The sequence below is a fragment of the Malania oleifera genome, chromosome 5 (assembly GCF_029873635.1).
Source record: "Malania oleifera isolate guangnan ecotype guangnan chromosome 5, ASM2987363v1, whole genome shotgun sequence".
NCBI lineage: Eukaryota > Viridiplantae > Streptophyta > Magnoliopsida > Santalales > Ximeniaceae > Malania > Malania oleifera.
In genome coordinates, this window is record NC_080421.1 from 99,062,271 (window position 1) to 99,083,716 (window position 21,446).

The 21,446-nt window shown below is 38.7% G+C and overlaps 1 protein-coding gene across 2 annotated transcripts in view; it reads left to right on the forward strand.

The window, feature by feature from the left end:
* Positions 1–2,047: 2,047 nt before the first annotated feature.
* Positions 2,048–21,446, forward strand: part of LOC131155065 (autophagy-related protein 18a) — a 32,313-nt gene continuing 12,914 nt past the window's right edge. The window contains exon 1 of one of the 2 annotated variants that reach the window (XM_058107977.1): positions 2,048–3,101. In XM_058107977.1, the coding sequence (XP_057963960.1) occupies positions 2,109–3,101 (993 nt within the window). In that variant the 5' untranslated portion in view covers positions 2,048–2,108. The remainder of the gene's footprint in view (positions 3,102–21,446) is intronic. The other variant, XM_058107976.1, reaches the window with a different exon arrangement.

Below are 21,446 nucleotides of genomic sequence, written 5' to 3' on the forward strand. Positions count from 1 at the left end.
ACTTTTGAGTTTGTTTGAATATTATTGCTAGCATCTTTGAAACACTAATTTGTCATTGAGATTTGATATACTTGGTTTTCAAAAATTAGCTTGTAAAAATACTCTTGTGCTTAACTTGAGAATAATCACTATGAGTGTTGTTTGCACATATACACCATTGAGCTTATTATTCTTACATATTTGGTGTGTTCTGATTATTATCATTGGTACAAATCTGTTTGATTAAGAAGCATATTATTTGTACACAAAAAATTATATTGTTTGTTGTATTCCAGGCATGGGCCTGAAGAGGGAGATTAGTTTTGGTGAATAGTCCCAAATTGACTTAGACCCGATTAAGAAAGTTAGGTGCACCATCCTGGTAAGATGCGGTTGTAGGTTGAGGTCAGCCTCGTTAATTTACCTGATTGTAATCGGTGCCGCTCCACCCATTAAGTGAGCATTAGTGGAATCCTCTGGCTTGTGAGCTGAGACGGGGACGTAGGTAGTATTGGCCGAAACCCGATAACATACCGTGTGTATACTTTACATTTCCGCAATTTATTTACTACATGTGTATGTTATATTATGAATGTTGTGCATGATTTAATTTCTGCACATTATATTTATCTGCATATTTGGAATTGTATAAACAAACCCTAAGTTGTGTATATACTGCTGCTGGATAGTTTAACTCAGGAGATAAATTTTTAAATTTTCAATTTACCCCCTTTTAGGAATACACCAGAGTCAACAATTATGTTCAAACTCCATATGTTAGGATGAGACTCTCTCACGCTCGATGGAAATGCAGTTTGAATTAGTATTAACACTGGACCATTTTGAGATACTTAAGCACAAGTCTATTAATTGGAGTAGGGAGGACAGACGTGAGTTCAATTGGGTGCAAAAATATGATTTTAAGGATATAAATTAATTATTAGGAGCATTTGGTTTGTGAATTCTAAAGGCTTTCCAAGGTTGCGAAAGTAAGAATGTATTCGTAAAAAAGTGCTAATGTGATCTAAATTTTTAAGACAATAACCTCAAGTTTGTCTAAAAGATACAAGCCTTTCCTAAAAAAGCTTATCATTTTACAAAATTCAAGGAGAGGTTTGTGTATTTTTTACAAACTCCACGGGAGATTCTTAAGATTTTAGAAATCTCAGGAGAAGTTATTATCTTTTTGCCAAACATTGCCCTTTATTTTATATTACAATTTTTAGTTCACATTAACAATTACATATTTATTATTATCAAGTGTAAAAAATTTAATTATAAAGAACTTTTGTATAAAGTCACAATTAATGTAAACAACAATGTCAAATAATTATTTCATTTATTTTCTCTTTAATTCTAAAGAAAAATTACTTTCTTGGAATTCCCTTCATTTTTCTCCATTCTCTTTTCCTCAACAACAAAACCATTCATATCTGAATTTTGATTTTTTTTGTTTAGCTTCTTTTTCCCTTTCTTTCCCTTTTCCCTTGTCAATTTACGTTCAAACAAATCCTAAATTTTGGTTAACATACTTAAATAATCAATTAATCTACACCATACAATTTTTATTATTGTCAAAATTAATCAATAATCTCTTTTTTGTTAATACTAACAAAATTTTTTATAAAAAATTAAGAGAAATATGAATTTCTAATAGAAGCACAACAAAATTAAAATTGGATCTTTCTCTAAGTATAATTTTCTTTTATACCAAATGACACCTTTTGTTTAATGATAAAACAATTATTAAAAAAGCATTCCAAGTACATTAATAATTTATAAAGCAAAGTGGAACACATACATGGGGGACTAATCTAGCAGGATTCTGATTAGTATTTTACAGATTTGCCCTGGCGAAATTTGCGTGGGAAAGAAGCGTAGCGGCGTAAGGTTGGTCGTCGTCTTGCTGAATTTCAAATCAAAGAATCAACCTTAACTAATTTGAACACAAAAATATTAATATTTATTTTATTTTAATGGCCAAAACGTCCTCCGCTGCGTCACGAAATTACAACCCTGACCAACTACCCACTCTCAATTGTTGAGGACAAAACTGTACTCTTCCACTAGCTTACTCTTTTTCTAATTTCTGAGCTTATACCTGACGCTCAACTGTCTCCAGTGATGTGATGACCCTGAAATCTCCGAAATTCCATTTGGCTCCTCCCATGGCTGCGTTCTCCTCCATTTCCCCTTCCTCCTGGCCAAACCCTAACCCTAATCCCAACCCGACCTCCAATTTTCTCTCTCAGCACGACCGCCCAGACCGCTTCCAGGTCGCCGACGACGCCTCTCCGATGCTTCTGTCGCCCAGCGCCGAACCGCAGGGGTACGAGGCGGACGGAGACGAAGAGGATGAGGCTTCATCTGTCTCCACCAATTCGCTTTCCAATCCGAATCCTGATACTGTACAAAACCCTAACCCCAACCCTAATCCTGATCCTAATCCTACTCTCCAGGATCGCGTGTTTTTGTCGTCTTCCCCCGTGCCGTCTTTGCTTCACATCTCGTTCAATCAGGACTATGGGTGCTTCGCCACGGGTACGGACCACGGCTTCCGGATCTATAACTGCGACCCGTTTCGCGAGATCTTCCGGCGAGACTTCGATCACGGGGGCGGCATAGGCGTGGTGGAAATGCTGTTTCGGTGCAATATTTTGGCTTTGGTCGGGGGTGGACCCGACCCGCAGTACCCGCTCAACAAGGTCATGATCTGGGATGACCATCAGAGTCGGTGCATCGGCGAATTGTCGTTTCGGTCGGAGGTTCGTGCGGTTCGGCTTCGGCGGGACCGAATTGTGGTGGTCTTGGAGCAGAAAATATTTGTGTACAATTTTGCGGACCTGAAGCTACTTCATCAGATCGAGACGATTGCGAACCCCAAGGGGCTTTGTGCGGTGTCGCAGGTGGCGGGATCGATGGTCCTGGTGTGTCCTGGACTGCAGAAAGGGCAGGTCAGGGTCGAGCATTACGCGTCGAAGAGGACCAAGTTTATCATGGCCCATGATTCGAGGATTGCATGCTTTGCGCTCACACAGGACGGGCAGCTGCTTGCGACAGCGAGCACGAAGGGAACTCTGGTTAGGGTTTATAATGCTGTCGATGGTACATTGCTGCAAGAGGTATGTGATAATTTCAGTCGCCTTTTCTGAGGTTTCGGTGTGAATTGAGCCAAATTAAGTTCAAAACTCTGGTATTGAAGCGAAACGGAAACCTATTCTTCAATTGACTTATAGCCTTTTTTTTTCTAACTTAATGTTCAGCTAGTAGTTTGGGTATTTCTGATTGTCTGCATTTTTTGCGATGTTAGTTGAAGGGTCTCTCTGTGACTGAAACATGAAGTGGCCTTAAAAATTCGAGCGTTACTCTCTGGCCATATTCTCCAAAGCGCAGAAAAACTGCGCAGTCCCACAGCCTTGGAACATCCTCTTCCCTCCCAAGTTCCAAATCCCCACAGGAAAACAAGCAAGAAAGCCTCAGGCTGACTCACCCAGCGTTTTTAAAAATTCAAGCCTATTCTGTGAACAAATTTAAAATAGATGGGAATGTGATTCATCACTGCCAAAGCATATCATACCAATTGAAGGAGCTTTGTGAGGTCTCTTAATATCCAGTAAACTATTGGTGGTAATTCTTTTAAGAACTTGCTAGTCTAACAATAGCCTTAACTTCGGATGTAACTTTAGCTACCCAAATTTGATTGACAAAAGGAAAAGAGTTGAATCAAGGATCCAGTGAGAATGATTTAAAATGAGGACATTAGAATCATCCAAACTCTACAACGATAAATGATAAATGACAGACGTAGCCCAATGTCAAACCCTTGCATCCCCTCCTAAAGAACGTCTTAAGGAGTCTGATAGGCTGAGTATCAAAGCGAGCTTCACAGTGTCCCTATCAGTAATATCTGTGTGGAGATAAAGCTTTCAAGTGATGAAATCCCTTAATACATAAAAAAAGAAGTGGGTGCATTTTGAATTCAGGAAATGATATAGGCTGGGAAAGTAACAAAAACGACTATCACCAAATCACAAAATTTTTCTGTAACTCAGTGTTTTAAAAGGCGAAAGCGTAAGGCGAGGCGTTGTACCCTCCATCATAGTAGTTAAAAGCGCGCTTGAGGCGCGCCTAGGCGCAAGGCGTAGTGAAGCGAAGAGGCTTGCGCCTCAAACTAGGTGAGGCGAAGTGACCTGCAAGAGGCGATGCTAGGCGAGACAAGGTGCACTGGGGCGACAGGCGGAGTGAGTCGCGCCTTGTGAATTTTTAGTCATTTAAAGGAGAGAAATAGCCACAGACCCGTAGCCCTCATTCGACTCAAATGAACATAGCCCTAGCCCCTCTCGGCCCTTCGAAGCCCTTCGTGAGTTCATCTTGCACATTCGAACCAACAGGAGCCTTCGCGATCCTTCGAACCAGCAACGTGAGCTCGTCTACGAGCCTTCGAACTAGCCGGAAGCCTTCGTGACTTCATCTTCGAGCTTCGAACCAGGATCGTGAGTTTGTCTTCGACATTTTGAAGAAGCACGACCCTTCGCGACTTCGTTTCTAACCAGCAGGAGCCCTCACGAGTTCTTCTTCTTCTTCTATTCTTCTTCTTCTTCTTCTTCTTCCTGCTGCTTGCTTGTTGCATGCTACATGTTGCTGACTGCTGACTGCTGCCTGCTGCCTGCTGCCTGCTGCTTCTCTTCTTCTTCTTCTTCTTCTTCCTGCTGCTTGCTTGTGCATGCTGCGTGCTGCTGACTGCTGCTTCTCTTTTTCTTCTTCTTTATATGTAAGCTTATAAATTAAATATTTTCTTTAATTAATCTAAGCTTATAAATTATAACTAATGCATAATATTTATTTATTTTACTCAAATTTAGCTACTGGTTTTTAATTTGTAATATTTAGTTTAATTAATGTAAGTTTATAAATTATAACTAATACATAATATTTATTCTTTTTATTGAAATTTGGCTACTTTTTTCTTCTTCTTCTTTATATGTAATTACTAATTAAATATTTAGTTTAATTAATGCAAGTTTATAAATTATAATTAATACATAATATTTATTTATTTTACTGAAATTTAGCTACTATTTTTTAATTTTTAATATTTAGTTTAATTACTGTGAGTTTATAAATTATAACTAGTACATAATATTTATTCTTTTTATTGAAATTTAGCTACTAATTTTTGATTTGCACTCTTTTCTTTTGATGTTGAACTATGTTGAATTGTTGATGCTTTTGGGCTTCGTACGGGCAATTTTATTAAATTTCAATTTTGTAATTGAATGTTTTGGCATTTTAAATTCTAATATTACTAGATATTCATATGTTCATATATCAATTACCCCAAATAGACATTTTACACCATTTTAATAATTGTGCGCCTCACCTTCATGAGGCGCGCGCCTTCGCCTCGCGCCTCGGCTTCAAAGACCCTTTGCGCCTCGGCTCGCCTCTTGCCTCTAACTACTATGCCCTCCGCGAGGCGAGGCATAAGCCTCAAGGCATTGAGGCGTAAGCCTTTTGGAACTGTATTTTTTAAAATAATTAATAAATAAAAAAAATTATATATATAGCATTAAAATGAGAAAAATGTTAGAATAATGGAGAGAAAAATAAACATAATTCTTAAGTATCATATAGGCCAATTTTAGCTAACAAACTCAAACAATGCATATTAAAAATATGAAACAAAAACTTGATTGACGAATGAAGAATTCATACCTGTCAGACAGAGACTTCGAAAGGGAGAGAGTAGATGTTGAGAGAGAGAGAGAGCAGATGCTTTGAGAGAGAGAGAGAGCACATGCTTTGAGAGAGAGAGACCAAATGCTGAAAGAGAGAGAGAGAGAGAGCAGAGGCTTCGAGAGAGAGAGCATATGTTGTGAGAGAGAGAGCAGAGGCTTTGAGAGAGAGCAAATGCTTTGATAGAGAGAGCAGAGGCTTTGAGAGAGAGCAGAGGCTTTGTAGAGCTTTGTTGAGGCTTCAAAAGAGAGAACAGATGCTTCGAGAGAGAGCATAGGCTTCGTCGAAGTTCGTCAAGGCTTCAAAAGAGAGAGCAGAGGCTTCGCCGAGCTTCGTCGAGTCTTCAAAAGAGAGAGTAGAGGCTTCATCAAGTTTCGTCCAAGCTTCGAAGAGAGAGTGAAGGCTTCGTCAAGCTTCGACGATAGAGCAGAGGAGTAGAAGTTTCGCGGGAGAGAGAGGGAGGATAGGGTTTCAGTGTGTTTTGGGTTTTGGACTTATAAAATTGTGTTTTAACCCAGGAATACCGAAAGGCGCACGCCTTGCATATGAGGCGTAAAAAAGCGTGGTTTTTTTGCTGAGGCGTATGCTTATTTGGATTTACGCCTTTACACATATGCCTTGAGGCATTTTTGTTCGAAAACACACCGAAGGCGCGCCTCAAAAATGCCTTTCGAAACACTGCTGTAACTTAATAATACGAGATTCATCTCTGACTTTACTTTAAAAAAGAAAAGAATAAAGAAGAAATATGCAAAATAAACTTCTAGGGTGTCCCCCATTATCTTGTTGACTAAATTGACTTTTTAATCATGTTTTGCAAAGGAGTTAATTCCCATAAGGAACTGCCATAGCTAAGCTTCTCATGAGCATTATTCTTATGCCCAAAATTTCCAAGTTCCAAATCTTCTGTTGCTTAGACGTACAAACAATCTTTCAACTTACTTAATACTCATGTCATTTCACATATTAGACCCAAAAGAATCCCTATTCACGTTCTCTAGCCTAGCAGCCACTTGGAGAGGAAGCCGAAACAATAACAACCAAAAGAAAAAAAAAACCAGTGAAATAGAAGATAAAAATGCCTGAATCAAAGTCTGCTAGCCATTAGGAAAAAGGTAGTTGTTCATTTCTTGACCTTAATCAGTGAATTTGATGAAGAATCAACACCAATTTTCAATTTGAAAAGACTTTCTTTATTTCCAGAACAAGGAAGAATTGATTCAGAAGGTTTCCAACCATCAAGGTGTTTAGAAACCTTAGCACAGTGATTGTATTCCAGCACAAAACTGGCTGTGGTTTATTACCTAAAGGAACATTTAATGTGAGCGAGTCAAAGGCTACTTAGAACCCCATAAGTTGTTAAAGAAGCAAACTTAGAAATCACACAAGGACTCAAATTATTATTTTGTGGTTCTGACTTCTTTGGATTACATTGGCTAAAGCATCTGCTTTAGCATAGATCGTTCTTCCCCTTTTGCTGTGGAAAATGTATTTGTGTCTTAAGTATCAAGGATTGAAGTGAAAATATCCAAGTTCAGCAATAGTTTGGTTCCTGTTCTTGTTGATTTTTTTTTTAATTTTATGATTTTTTAATGTGATGCTTACATGTTGTTTTTTGAAACCGAGATAACTTGCAGTTGAGTATTTTTTCTGTGCGTCCTTTTGCATTATATACTAAAATTAATGCCTTGAATTGCCTATGTTGTCAAGTTGTGCATGGATTTAATTTTTTTCCCATTATATACAAAAGTTAATGCATTGAATTGCATTTTCTGTCACGCTGCACATATGCTTTACGTGTGCGAACAAGACCACCATGCATGTGCGTATTACTTGCCTTAGGTGGGCTTTGTTTGGGAAAAATTTAGGGTTTGTGATATGGTAGCAAGCTGGGCCAAGGTTTAGAAGCCAATCAGTGCTACGTTTAATTGGTATTGAATGACAACAAGGACTGGAAGAGATGGAGTAGATACCTGGAAATTCAGGGGAACAAGAAGACTAGGGTTGCTGGAATCTTCTGCCAGTCAGGAGATTGGCAATTTTGGTTGCTAGGGCTAGGGCTTTATGGTGGTAAAAGGCTACGAAGTAGTCTAGGTTTTGGGCCATTTTGGATAAAAAGATGGAGTAAAACCTTGGGTTATAAGGAGGCGGTAGAGGTGAAGTTTTCAGTGCTGTCGGCAGTGTTACAGGAACAGTATCTAAGAGAAGAAAAATACAAGAAGATGACTAGACCCAGGAGATCCACCTAGGGCTTGTGAGTAAAACTCATCAAACACCTATGGAATCCACATGGCCGAGAGAAAGCATCAATAGTTTAAATTGGCATTTTTTCATATCTTTAGGAAATGAAAAGAATCCATATCTTCTGATCATATTATGAGACCACGTTATTGGGAAACAAAGGATTTCTAAAAATAACCAATGGCTTAACTTCAAAGCATATAGTTTGACAACTAGACTCGCCAAAGACACTTAAATCTTACCACACACTTAATTTCTTCTTCTTTTTCAATAAATTTATTTTCTTATCTAAAAAATATTTTATATTGTTTAAGAAATTTTTTCTGGGTTATAGTCTATATGTTTGCTTGCAGTCTAAAAAGTATCCAATGTGTTTGCATTAAAGAGATGGAGAAATAAGTATGTAGAAACTTACTGTAAAAATATAAAAGAGTTGGAGAGCAGCGAATCTGAGAATGTACTATTGGGGACATATCTTTGAGCATGCTCAAATAAGCATATAATGGATATTATCGTAGTTTTATTTTATGTATTATTATTCCACCTGCCTGTTAAAAAAGCTGATGAATAATAGCAGCCTTTGAATGGCATAATTGAGTATGATGATGGTGCTTAACAGGCACTGAATACTTGCGTCGGGGGCATGTCTTATTTTCATGCATTTCCGAATTTCTAATATATTTTATGAGTTTTGGAAAATTAGTAATGCCAATTTCCAACTCACAATTCATCCACAAATTTGGAATTTTCACAGATCCTGTGTTTACACTGGTCTCCAGTTATTGGTTACTGGACAATCCACTGTGTTGGCAAAGGATTTGGCTCTCTAGGCTAGACGTAGTGCTACATAAGGGTTTCAGGAGAGGATTTAGTATAAATGGTTTTGTATGGGTTTCTTTGTTTTTCTTGTAATTGAACAAGTAGATATTTGCTTTCTTTTTAGAAATATTAGATAATAGTATTAATGTATAAAATGGAGGGTGGAGAAGATGTATTTGAATTCGTTGGTTACTAAAATGAACCAACGATGATATTCTTGAAAGGATCCCCAGTTTGATGCTCAGAAGAGCAGCTGCAATTGGGGCGCTGTGGCAGTAATGGCAATATGTTAGAAATATCCACTAGAAAAAACAATGCCCAATTGTGGCACAACCCTATTTTCTCCCAAAAATAAACCCATCATTGATCTTCTTCTTCTTCTTCTTCTTCATGTCTTTAGACCTGATGTCTGATCACTTGTAGTAGAAACTAACCAATTCTATATTGAAGGCATTAAAATTGCACAGCGAATTGATTAAAGTGCATAGGAAAATTGGATAAATATTTATTATCAGGGTTTCTTACCAAATTCAACAACAAAAACTATTTATCTTTTAAGAAGTTTAATGGAAAAGTTCAGGAAAAAGAAGAACTTGCGTATGATTTTTTTGACTTTGAGAAAGCTTATGATATGTACCTAGGAAAGTTCTTTGGTGGGTATGAGAAAAGAAGGGAGTTTGCAGTAGATATACGGAGGTTATTAAGAATATGTATGATAGAGTTGTGACTAACGTTAGGACTGTAGGAGGAGATTCTAGAGAGTTTCCAATCACAATAGGCGTTGATCAAGGTTCTACTTTGAGTCTTTATTTTTTTACTTTAGTAATTGATGAACTAATTAGGAATATTCAAAATGAGATCCCTTGGTGTATGTTGTTTGCAGATGATATCGTGTTAATCGATGATAGTAGAAGCAGAGTGGAACTTAAGTTAGAACTTTGGAGAGTCACTTTAGTGTTTAAAGGGTTTAGGATAAGTACGAATAAGATAGAATATATGAAATGTAATTTTAGTGTTGCAAGGAATAACAATATGGAGAACATTAAATTGGATAATATTAATAGCATTGATAGATTTAGATATCTTGAATCTATTATGCAAGCTGAAGGGGAAATTGAAGAAGATGTAGTATATATAATTAAGACAGGTTGGTTAAAATGGAGGAATGCGTCAAGTGTGTTGTATGATCATTAGAATATCCTTAAAATTAAAAGTAAAGTTTAATAAGACAGCTATAAGGCTGGCTATGTTTTATGGTTTAGAATGTTGGACAACTAAGAAACAACATTGACAAAAAATGAAAGTTGAGATGCGTATGCTAAGGTAGATGAGTGGTTTAACAGTAAAAGATAAAGTAAAAAAATGAGCATATACGCAATAATTTAGGTATAGCACCGGTTAAAAAACAAGATAAGGGAGTGGCGGTTTGGATGGTTTGGGCATTTGAAATGCAGACCTAGTGGAACACTTGTGAGGAGGAGTGAGTTAGTTATTGTTTTTGGCATGAAAAGGGGTTCGAGTGAGCCTAAAATAACTTGGAATTGGGTAGTGAGGAAGGATTTAATAGCACTTAATTTAATAGAGGAAAATGCTCTAGCTCGGGTGAATTGGCAGGAAATTATTGATGTAGCTGACCCCACCCAATGGGATATAAGACGTTGTTGTTGTTAAATTCTTATCAAATTCACCTAGGTTGAGGGAATAGACAAGATCAATATAAAAGGAAGAGGATAAATGATGTAGGACGGGGAAGGGTGGCCTAGTCCTACGGTTTAACGCTCACAAGCAAGCACACGCACTCAAACACTTTAAATTAAGAATTCAGTTATCCAAACATAAACACAATAAATCATGCTATATTTCACATGTTTAAGGATTTTGAAAATGTGTATGATGCTGTTCAGAGATAAGTCCCAAGAGTTCTTTCACAAAGAAATCAAGTTAAATGTGGAAAAGATGCTATTTCAATATTTCAATATTTCAAGAATAAAGTTCTATGTTTAGCACAACAATATTCCCAGAATTGATCTAAAGCTAGCAAGTATCAATATTGCAATCTATGGATTCAAAAGGCTCATCAAATATGGAATTTCAGATTTCTAGCAAAGGCTTACAATAAAAAATAAGGGTTCAAATAAGTGCTGGGATTACCAAGAGAATTGTTTGGATGACTTGAAGTTGTTCGACGCAAGTCTTAGATCATGCTAGAAAATTCCTTGGAACAAGTTTTGAAATGTAAGGATGGAAGTGGAACTGCTGTAAGCATGTAATGATCCAAATGAATGCTGAATTTACCAATCAAAATGATGGTTGACTTGACGATATTCTACACAAGATAGAACTCTCCTGAAGTCCTTCGTGCAAACTTTGAAATGTAATATGTATGCTGCAATGGAATGGTGGATTGGTGCCCTTGGGGTGTATCTTGGTGATGGCCGTGTGGGTGATGGAGGGAAGTCATGAAGGTGGGATAGGGATGGAGTCGCTGGATAGAATAGTGGTTTCTCACCACTTGATCTCTGAGGAGAACGACGTAGGCTCTCACTACACAATTACAAGGATTGGACAAAGCTTAACAAGCTTCACAAAGGAAATACCCTTTAATTCAATATCAATACTTTTTCTCTACATAGTTCTTACAATGAAGGGGTATATATAAGCTAGCATGGGGAGACAAGATTAGCTTGCATGGGGGACTCCAACAATTAATACTAACAATTCCCATACAAGCATGAGAGACAGAAAATAAATAAAGCCACTTGCAAGACTCCAACTTACTAGACACAATAAATGCCAACACCACTTACAACACACAAAACTTACTAAGACATGCACATGCAAGCAAACAAGCAAGTTGTCTTACAAGATTACAAATTAAATATAAAACAAAAGTTAAAGGGAGGCCCAATTCTGTGTGGGGCCCACAAGACCGTGTGGGGCTCGTATAGGTCTTGAACTCGGACTTGCTTTGGCATCTCTACTTGGGTCTTTCTTATACTGAAAAGTCTTTAAAACAAGTCTTCAAATAATCAATTTAAAATCTACAAACAATTATGAACCGATGTGGACATCGGGAGGTCGTCCATGTGTCATCATGTCGGCAAAGAAAATGTGGACATCAGGAGGTCGTCCACGTGTCAGCATATCTTAAAATGACATAGGTAGGTGTCGCGGTCCGACTATTTTCACACCGTTGTAAAAGGGCCGTGCGGCACTAGCTAAAGCACTCTTGTTTAACTAGCCAGCCTATTGTTTACCAACATTTATCCACAAAACACTTTCATTAGCATTCAATCAAATGACAGTGGAAACAGTAAGCAATCATGAAAGCAGTGGCGCATAAGCAGTAAACATTGAATCTACACAATTCTTAACACCACCTCCGTTGACATCGTGTGTTTAGTGAGGGAGACAAGTTGACTAAACACGTTGACAATAGTTAGTGAGTTTTACAATGACTGATGAACACTCACCCTCCCTTTAAAGAGGTTTTTATGTAATTATCATCTTGGCACTAGGAGACATCAAAGTGACCAAGGAGTCATACTGCCTTATTTGGCATACAAAGATACTACTAACAGAAAATAACCCTACATTAGTATTTACATGATGGAAACCCATCCCAAGCACACAAGATAAGCGGTCACAGGCAAGCATAATGCTCTGAACAAGCTTAGCTTGTGACATTCTCCCCCACTTATGCTGTCTACATCCTCGTAGACTTCGGCGCTAGGTACACTTTAACTTTGTCCACGAACGACTTCATATCTTCTACAGAAATCCAGCTGATTTCTTTGTCATCAAGGTATTTTTACTTCATTAGGAACTTTTGCCGCTTCTTCCTTGAGGATATGAACTTTTTGTCTGCAAGGATCTCTTCAACTTCTCTTCTGTCAGGTTGCACTATCTTCAACTCTGCTATGTTGGATTGACTTCTGCTCAAGTCATTGGTGTTGGCGTTGAACGACTCGAGGCAATTGACATGAAACTGCGGTCTTCTCCCCTGATTTGCCCACTTCTTCATCTGCTTAGAAGCTTTCTCCAGATAGGCTTGGACAAACTCTGCATTCTGTCTCCATTCTCTAGTGAAGATGTACGCCCTGGGATTCTTTTGCCTGTATGGCTCGGTCACTGTGTGAGGTAACAGCGGCTGCTGGCCTGTAACAAGCTCAAAAGGGTTCTTGTTGGTTGTTGAGTTGCTTTGGGCATTGCCACAGAACGGAGCCATATCAAGTAGCTGCATTGCATTCTTTTGTTGTCGTTGACAAAATGGCGCAAGTATTCATCTAGCAGCTCTCTGAATCTCTTCATTTGTCTGTCTGTCTGTCTGTCGGTGATAACTCGAAGAGATGTCAAGCTGTGACCTGAATATCCTAAAAAATTTTGTCGAGAAGTTGTCAGTGAACATTAAGTCTTTGTCACAAACAATAACTTGGGGAACACCCCAATGTTTCACAACAGTCACAAGGAACAATTGTGTAATCTCCTTTGCCAAACAATACTTTGGTGCGGCCATGAAATTACCATACTTCTTCCACTCCCCTTTGTCTTGTTGGCAAGTGAGACAAGTTCTGGTATAATTAACCACATCATCCTGCGTGTGCGGCCAACAATACCTCCCCAGTAGTCCTGTCATTGGAGTCATTCTCCGCGAATACCCCTAAACGAACTTCCGGCAATATCTAGTGAGGCCAAGAAAGGAATGCAACTCCTTCATTATTGTGGGGATCTTCCATTCTTGAATCATCCTTACCTTCTATATACCCCTTTGGATACGACATTGTTCAACCACATGACCAAGGAATTTGTTGCTCCACTAAGCGAAAGAGAACTTCCCTTTCTTCACATGCAGACTGTTTTCTCTCAGCCCGTCGAACACCTTCCGTTGATGCTCTTCATGTTTCCTCTGAAATAACACCAATGCTCCCAATGGTGCTTTGGAAGGGCAAACACATCCCGCTTCCAATTTATCAAGTTGTTTCCCCAACTCTACTATCTCAAGAGGTGCCATCCGACATGGCCCTTTAGCAGGTGGTTTCACTCCTGATAACAACTCGATCTCATACTCCATAGTCTGTCGTGAAGGCAAATTGTGAGGCAGCTTATCCAGAAACACCTCCTTGTACTCATCCAACACCGCTTGGATGGTCGTAGGCTCCAGCTCTTGGCTTACTTCTTTGTCTACCACCACCGTGGCTAGACGTGTCTGCTCACCCTGACCCAATCCCTCATTGAGTTGTATGGCTGAAAGGGACTCCCTGTCGTCTCCTTTCATCGCAACGACTTGCACCATGCATGAGTGATCTCCCATTAGACATAGGGAACCAGCCGAAGGCATCAGCACTACCCTCATCCCCCCTTAGGAACTCCATTCCTAGAATGACTGGAAAGTCATCCAATGGCACCGCTGTGAAATTTGCATTACCTTCCCACTATCCAAGCTTCCTAGTCACTTGCTTGGCTACTCCCGGTGTAGGCTAGGCTACAAAATTAGCTGCTTTCATGCGTCTTGTATCCTTCTCTAAGGATAAGTTGAGTCTCCATGCTTCCTACTGTGAAACAAAATTGTGAGTAGCCCCTATATCCACCATAGCGCGGGTACTCTTCCCATTGATCCTTGAGTCCACAACACTAACCCTTTTGCTTGTGTAACTTTCGGTGCTTTTGCCCGCTTTTCCAATGCGCTCACCAGCCGCACTGAAACCACCCTCGGGGAATCATCCTTTTCCTCGCTTTCCACCACTTTTCCCGAAGTGGAAGCTTGTAAGGCATTGAGTAATCCCTTGTGTTGACACTTACTCTGTGAGATCCACCACACAAGTAGCACAAAATTTTACTTTTCCTCTCTTCATTGGGTGTGTTGAACCCTTGGGACGACGAAGCTTCCTTTGAGATTGATGATTTAGAGTCGGCTCTCCCACTCTTGGGTTTGCCTTTGTTGAAAGACTTTCCACTGTTTCCCTCTCCGCCAAGCCGTTTGGACGAAGCGGTATCATCACCAGTGTAGTCAGTCAAGTGTTCTGCAGTAGTTTGTGCACTTGACAAGTCTTGAACTCTTTGCCTATGAAGTTCTGTCCTTGCCCACGATTTCATCCCCTCAAGAAAATAGAACACCTTCTCCGACATATCCTAAATATTCAACATTAAAGTAGAAAATTGTTTCACATATTCCTTGATTGACCCCCGTATGCTTGAGATTCCTCGGCTTTCTTCTTGCATTATACTTAACATTCTTAGGAAAGAATTGGACCTTGAGCTCTCTCTTTAAGTCTGCCCAACTATCGATTACACAACTTCCATTTTCAATTTCTGTGAACTTGGTATGCCACCACAGTTTGGTGTTACCAACCAAGTACATGGTCGCGGTATCCACCTTTGCCTGTTCTGAGGCCATCCTCACAGCGCGAAAGTACTGCTCCACATCAAACAAGAAGTTCTCTAACTCCTTGGCATCACGGGCACCCCCATACGTCCTGGGTATTGGTACCTTGGTCTTGCTAATTCCTGGAGTGTTGGAGTTCCTTATAGCAAGAACCATCAGATTCACCTTTGCATCCAGATCAGCCATCTGTGACTGCAAAGTTTCAACTGTATGGCGAAAGTCCTTTGACATCTCACCTAGCAAACTTGCTTGATGCTTTTGTGATCCCATCACTTCATCAACACGTTCTCTCATCTGGGCCACTTCCGCAGCCACAGTGTTGGTTTTTGCCTCAATCTGTGCTTCCAGCACGTTGATCCTCTCAGCATTGTTTGGTGCCATGGTCACTTATCAAAGCTTTCCAAATCCCACAATGGAGGCAATCGAATTCACGTAGCAACTCAACCTTGGTCTCTGATACCAATTGTCACGACTTTGGCTCTGATACCAAGTGTCACGGTCCGACTATTTTCATACCGTTGTGAAAGGGCCATGCGGTGCTAACTAAAACACTCTTGTTTAACTATCGTTTACCAACATTCATCCACGAAATACTTTCATTAGCATTCAATCAAATGGCAGCGTAAACAGTAAGCAATCATGAAAGCAGTGGCACGTAAGCAGTAAACATTGAATCTATGCAATTCATTAACAACACCTCTGTTGACATTGTGTGTTTAGCGAGGGAGGCAAGTAGGCTAAACGCGTTGACAATAGCTAGTGAGTTTTACAATGACTGATGAACACTCACCCTCCCCTTAAAGAGGTTTTAATGTAATTATCATCTTGGCACTAGGAGACATCAAAGTGACCGAGGAGTCATACTGTCTTATTTGGCATACAAAGACACTAATAGCAGAAAATAACCCTACACTAGTATTTACATGATGGAAATTCATCCCAAGCATACGAGACAAACGGTCATAGGCAAGCATAATGCCCTGAACAAGCTTAGCTCATGACAGTAGGGCATGCTGATCCCCATCAATAAATAAATTAGCACAAGAAACTAAGATTAGACTAGCAACTTGGAATATAGGAACTCTGAAAATAATGTTTAAGAGGAAAGTTAACTTAATCTGCTTTCAAAAGATGAAATGTGTAGGAGAGAGAGAGAAATTGAAAAATCAAGATTTAAACTTTGGCACACTGGTATAGAGAAACATAAAACAGGATGGGTATTATTGTAGACAAGGACCTAAAAGATAATGTAGTACATTTTTAAAGGATAGTAGTAAATGTTAAAAGAATAGGGGATAAAATCATTAAAACCAAGATAGCTTTAGGTTTGGAGATAGTGAGCGTCATTAGTGCGTATGCTCTCCAAATAGGATTAGCATACAATCTTAAAAGACAATTTTGGGAAGATATTGATAGTATTTTACAAGGGTTATTTATGTTTGAAAAGTCATTCATAGGAGCTGATTTGAATGATTACATTGGAAAGGATAATATAGGATATGAGAGGATACATGGAGATCATGCATATGGAGATAAAAATGAGGCCGTGATACAATCTTAGATTTTGCCATGTCTTATGATTTGGTTATATTGAATACTTGCTTTATAAAAAGAGAAGAACATTTAATAACCTTCATGAGTGGGTATAGTAAAAGCCAAATATATTTCTTCTTAACTAAATATGGGTTTTTTGGTGGGTCCTAAAAAAGAAGGGAGCTTGTAGTAGATATACGGAGGTCATTAAGGATATGTATGATAAAGTAGTGACTAACATTAGGACTATAGGAGGTGAATCTAGAGATTTTCCAATCATAATAGGTGTACATCAAGGTTCTACTTTGAGTCTATCTTTTTACTTTAGTGATTGATGAACTAACTAAGAATATCCAAAATTAGATCCCTTGGTGTATGTTGTTTGCAGATGATATCGTGTTGATTGATGATAGTAGGAGCGGAGTGGAATCTATGTTAGAACTTTGGAGAGCCACATTAGCGTCTAAAGGGTTCAGGATATGTAGGAATAAGACATAATATATGAAATGTAATTTCAATAATGTAAGGAGTAGCAATAGAGAGAAGATTAAACTTTATAATCAAGAGATTAATAGCACTAATAAATTTAGCACTAATAAATTTTGATATCTTGGATCTATTATGTAAGCTAAAGGGGAAATTGAAGAAGATGTAGTACATAGAATTACGACAGGTTGGGTAAAATGGAGGAGTGTGTCAAGTTTGTTGTGTGATTGTAGAATACCCTTAAAATTAAAAGGAAAGTTTTATAAGACGATAAGGCCAGCTATGCTTTATGATTCAGAATGTTGGGTAACAAATAAACAACACGTACAAAAAATAAAAATTGCAGAGATGCAAATGTTAAGGTAGATGAGTGGTTTAACATTAAAAGATAAAGTAAAAAATGAACATATACATAATAATTTAGGTATGGTACCAGTTGAAAAGAAGATAGGGGTAGTGGCGGCTTAGATGGTTTGGGCATTTGAAACGTAGGCCTAATAGAGCACCTGTAAGGAGGAGTGAGCTAGTTATTGTGTCTAGCATGAAAAGGGGCAGGGGTAGGCCTAAAATAACTTGGAATGAGATAGTGAGGAAGAATTTAGTAGCTGTTAATTTGATAAAGGAAAATGCTCTTGGTTGAGTGAATTGACGGAAAATGATTCATGTTGCTACTGTCAATGGAATAGCAAACAATAAAAGATTTCTTTATTACCAAGTAAACTAGAGTTCTATACATGAGATAAGATCTGAGTATTGGGATGGCCTAAACGACGATGTCACACCATACTAAGATCTGAAACATTAGTACAAGCAAAAGACTTAATAGAAGAAATTGGAGAATGTGCTGGAACAGGCAAAAGTAGTGGAAACAAGCGCCCCACTTTATGTCCCTTTGTGATTGGCTCTCCGGTTACGTGGTTAAGCACAACACAACCATTACCAGAAAAATTAATAGCACAATTGTTATCAACTAATTGACCAACAGAAATAAGGTTTGTGGAAAGTTGAGGAGCAAGAAACACATCAATGAACGTAGAAGTGGCATCACCGACAGTAGCTCTTGGCAAAGAACTGTCATTGGCAATCTGAATAGTAGATGGGCTAGCGTAGGGCCGAACATGACACAGGGTAGTGGGATTATTTGTCATGTGATTAGAGGCACCCGAGTCCACATACTACAGTTTAGTAGAATTGTTACCATGAAGTCCCATTCTTGATAATGCCGAAATTAGCATTTGTTGCACCATTCTAGGTGTGCAGTAATTCGCTCTAGGAGGTGTAGGAACAGAGGAGTCACTTGAAGAAGAGCCAGGGGCCGCAAACGTCCCTGTGGGGGGTACAATAATAGAAGTTTGTAATGCCTGGGCCTGACGATTCTATGAGCGGATACGACAATCTTTGATAATGTGACCCTTCTTCTTGCAATAAGTGTAGAATTTCTTGGAGCAATTAGCAGTGATATGCCCAAATTCTTTGTAGCAAAAGCACTGCAACGTGCTAGAATGCACAGGTGGTCCTCGTCGTTGAGTAGCATAAACCACAGAGACAGACCCTAAAGTACCATGACACTGTGCGAGAGTAACTTGAGTACTAAGCCGTTGTTCTTCACGAAGTAACTCACCAAAACAAACACCAAGAGAAGGAATAGGAGAGCGATTCAACAGAGAAGAGCGAACAGATTCATACTTGGGGCGGACTTTCATAAGAAACTGATCACGACGACTAGTCTCGTGAAAACGTTGAATAATGGTAAGAGAGGCAACATGAACATCCACAGTAACCAGATCAAAATATTCGTTCCAAAGTCAGAAACCCCGAATAATAGTCTTTGGATGGAACGATTGAAATGTTGAAACATGGCAATCGCATGCTCTAACTGAAAACGGCGGGTACTGTTATCTTGATGATATACTATTTTTAAAGAAGTCCACATGGATTGAGTGGTGTGATAAGGTTGCAAGTTGGGGACAATATGTGGCTCAACTGAGCCAAGAAGCCAAGACTTAATTCGAGCATCAAGCATAGCCCATGAGACAAGCCGTTGAATCCTTGGCACCAATCACAGCCCATGAAGGACAAGCCGCTGACTCCTTGGATTTATTAGGATTGGGTGCACTATCCGTGCCATCAATATGACCCCAAAGATCTTTTTCCTTTAGGAAAAGTTCAAATTGAAAAGTCCACGTAGAATAATTGTTGCCCATAAAGTTGGCACACACAGGTGCGGAGTCCATGCTAAACAAAGGAGAAAATGAAGAAGCCCCCCCCCCCCCCCCCCCCCCAAAAAAAAAGACTCTGCCAAAAGAAAAAGACTGCCAGAAAATCTAGAAGCCCAAAAATAAATCAACGCAGGTACAAAGAAAACCAAGAACAACCTGCCTGCACTAAAAAATAAATCTTGAGCCAAAAAACCTGCTGTGTCGAGAATCACAACGACAGAGAAGCACCCGAAACAGCAACAGAGAGAACCAAGACCAACCTTCCTGCACTAAAAAATAATCTTGAGCCAAGAAACCTGCTGTGCCGAGACAGAGAAGCACCAAAAACAGCAACAGAAAGCTGTTGCCTGCACTAAAATAAATTACAAACCAGAAAACCTCCAAAACCGAGAAGACAAAAAAAAAAAAAAATCGAAGGGGAAACCTGCTGTGCCGAGAATCACAAGGATAGAAACCTGTTGTGCTGAGATGGAGAAGCACTTGAAACAGCAACAGAAAGCTGTTGCCTGCACTAAAATAAATGGCAAACAAGAAAACCTGCTGTGCCGACAGCCACTCAACCACAGAAATACCGAAAGAACAGAGAACAAAAAAATGAAGAGAAAAAAACCACGACAGCCACAGAAACGAGAGACACCTCCGAAACCAAGAAGACAAAAAAAATTCGAAGGGGAAAAAAAACTTAGCAGTCGGTTGGCTCTGATACCATGTCAAAGTATTGTGTGAATGGCTGAATGGTTTGGCCTTGAGTTCTGTATATTATATATAGACTTTACATGAATGCTATACATGGAAAGTAAGTAAGTCCTTGCATGATTCTAGCCCTATACATGTAAACTAAGTTTGCATGGAAAGTAAATAAGTCCTAGCATGATTCTAGCCCTATACATGTAAACTAAATATATGCTAACAGTACAAAATAATGAATTGAGAAATAAGGAAATAATTGTGGGCTGAAGTAAGGAAAGAAATCTTTTGCCGTTTGCTGTTCTGTTGATAGCCACGTATTGTTGTTGTTGTATGTATTGATTCTCTCTCTTTTCCATTTGGTTAACAAAGGTTGGGCGATATGAGAGTGAATTGAGAGCAGTTGTCGGAAGATGCTGATGTGTTAAAAATGTCAGTTGGTTCAAGGGACTAAAGTGAATCTTTAGTTCAGTCTCTATTTTGTTCTCTGAATTAATGTGTGAGAATTCTTTATATTATTTAGAGAGTAAAAATATAAAAATAGGTACAAAAAGGGTCTTTCCTTTTATGGTATAGATGCAGTTCTTTGGGTTTGTTTCCTTAAGTACCAAACCCTTTTTTGTCCTCTGAATTAATATGTGAGAATTCTTTATATTATTTAGAGAGAGTAAAAATATAAAAATAGGTACAAAACGGGTCTTTCCTTTTATAGTATAGATGCGGTTCTTTGGGTTTGTTTTCTTAAGTACCAAACCCTTTCAGCCACATGTTTAGATCATACGATTTTCTAAAATGAATATCATGGAGAGGGGAATCTTGTCATGATTTGACTAATTAATTAATAAAAGCTTCTCTGAAATTGTCTATAACAGGCTACAAAAGTTATGAAGGTTGAAAATGGTTTAAAAATTGATAGAAGGTTCGTCTAAAGTTGGTAGGTCATTGAAAGGATTTGTGTTTCAAAAGGCGTTCTTGGGGAGTGCCTCAGTGCGTTTTCAGACAAAGACACCCAAGGCATATTCTAACATGTGAAAATCCTCAAATGTGTATGCCTTTTGCAGCTGGTAGGGGTGTAATTGGTTCATAACGGTTCGGTTATGGGCCAAATTGAAAATCAAACCGAACTTTGCGGTTTTTAGTATTGCCAAATCGAAACCTAAACCAAAACCGAACCAAACTTATTATCCCTTGGAGAACCGAACATTGGGTGGTTTGGTTTCGATTTTTTTTTCTTCAATTTTTAACCATTTGTTTAAATTATTTAATAATTGTTTTTCACAAGGGTTGTTGAGAATGTATTGGACATTTTGATTTTTTATAATGTTTCATAATTTTAACAAAATTGAACCTACTAAATAGCTTAC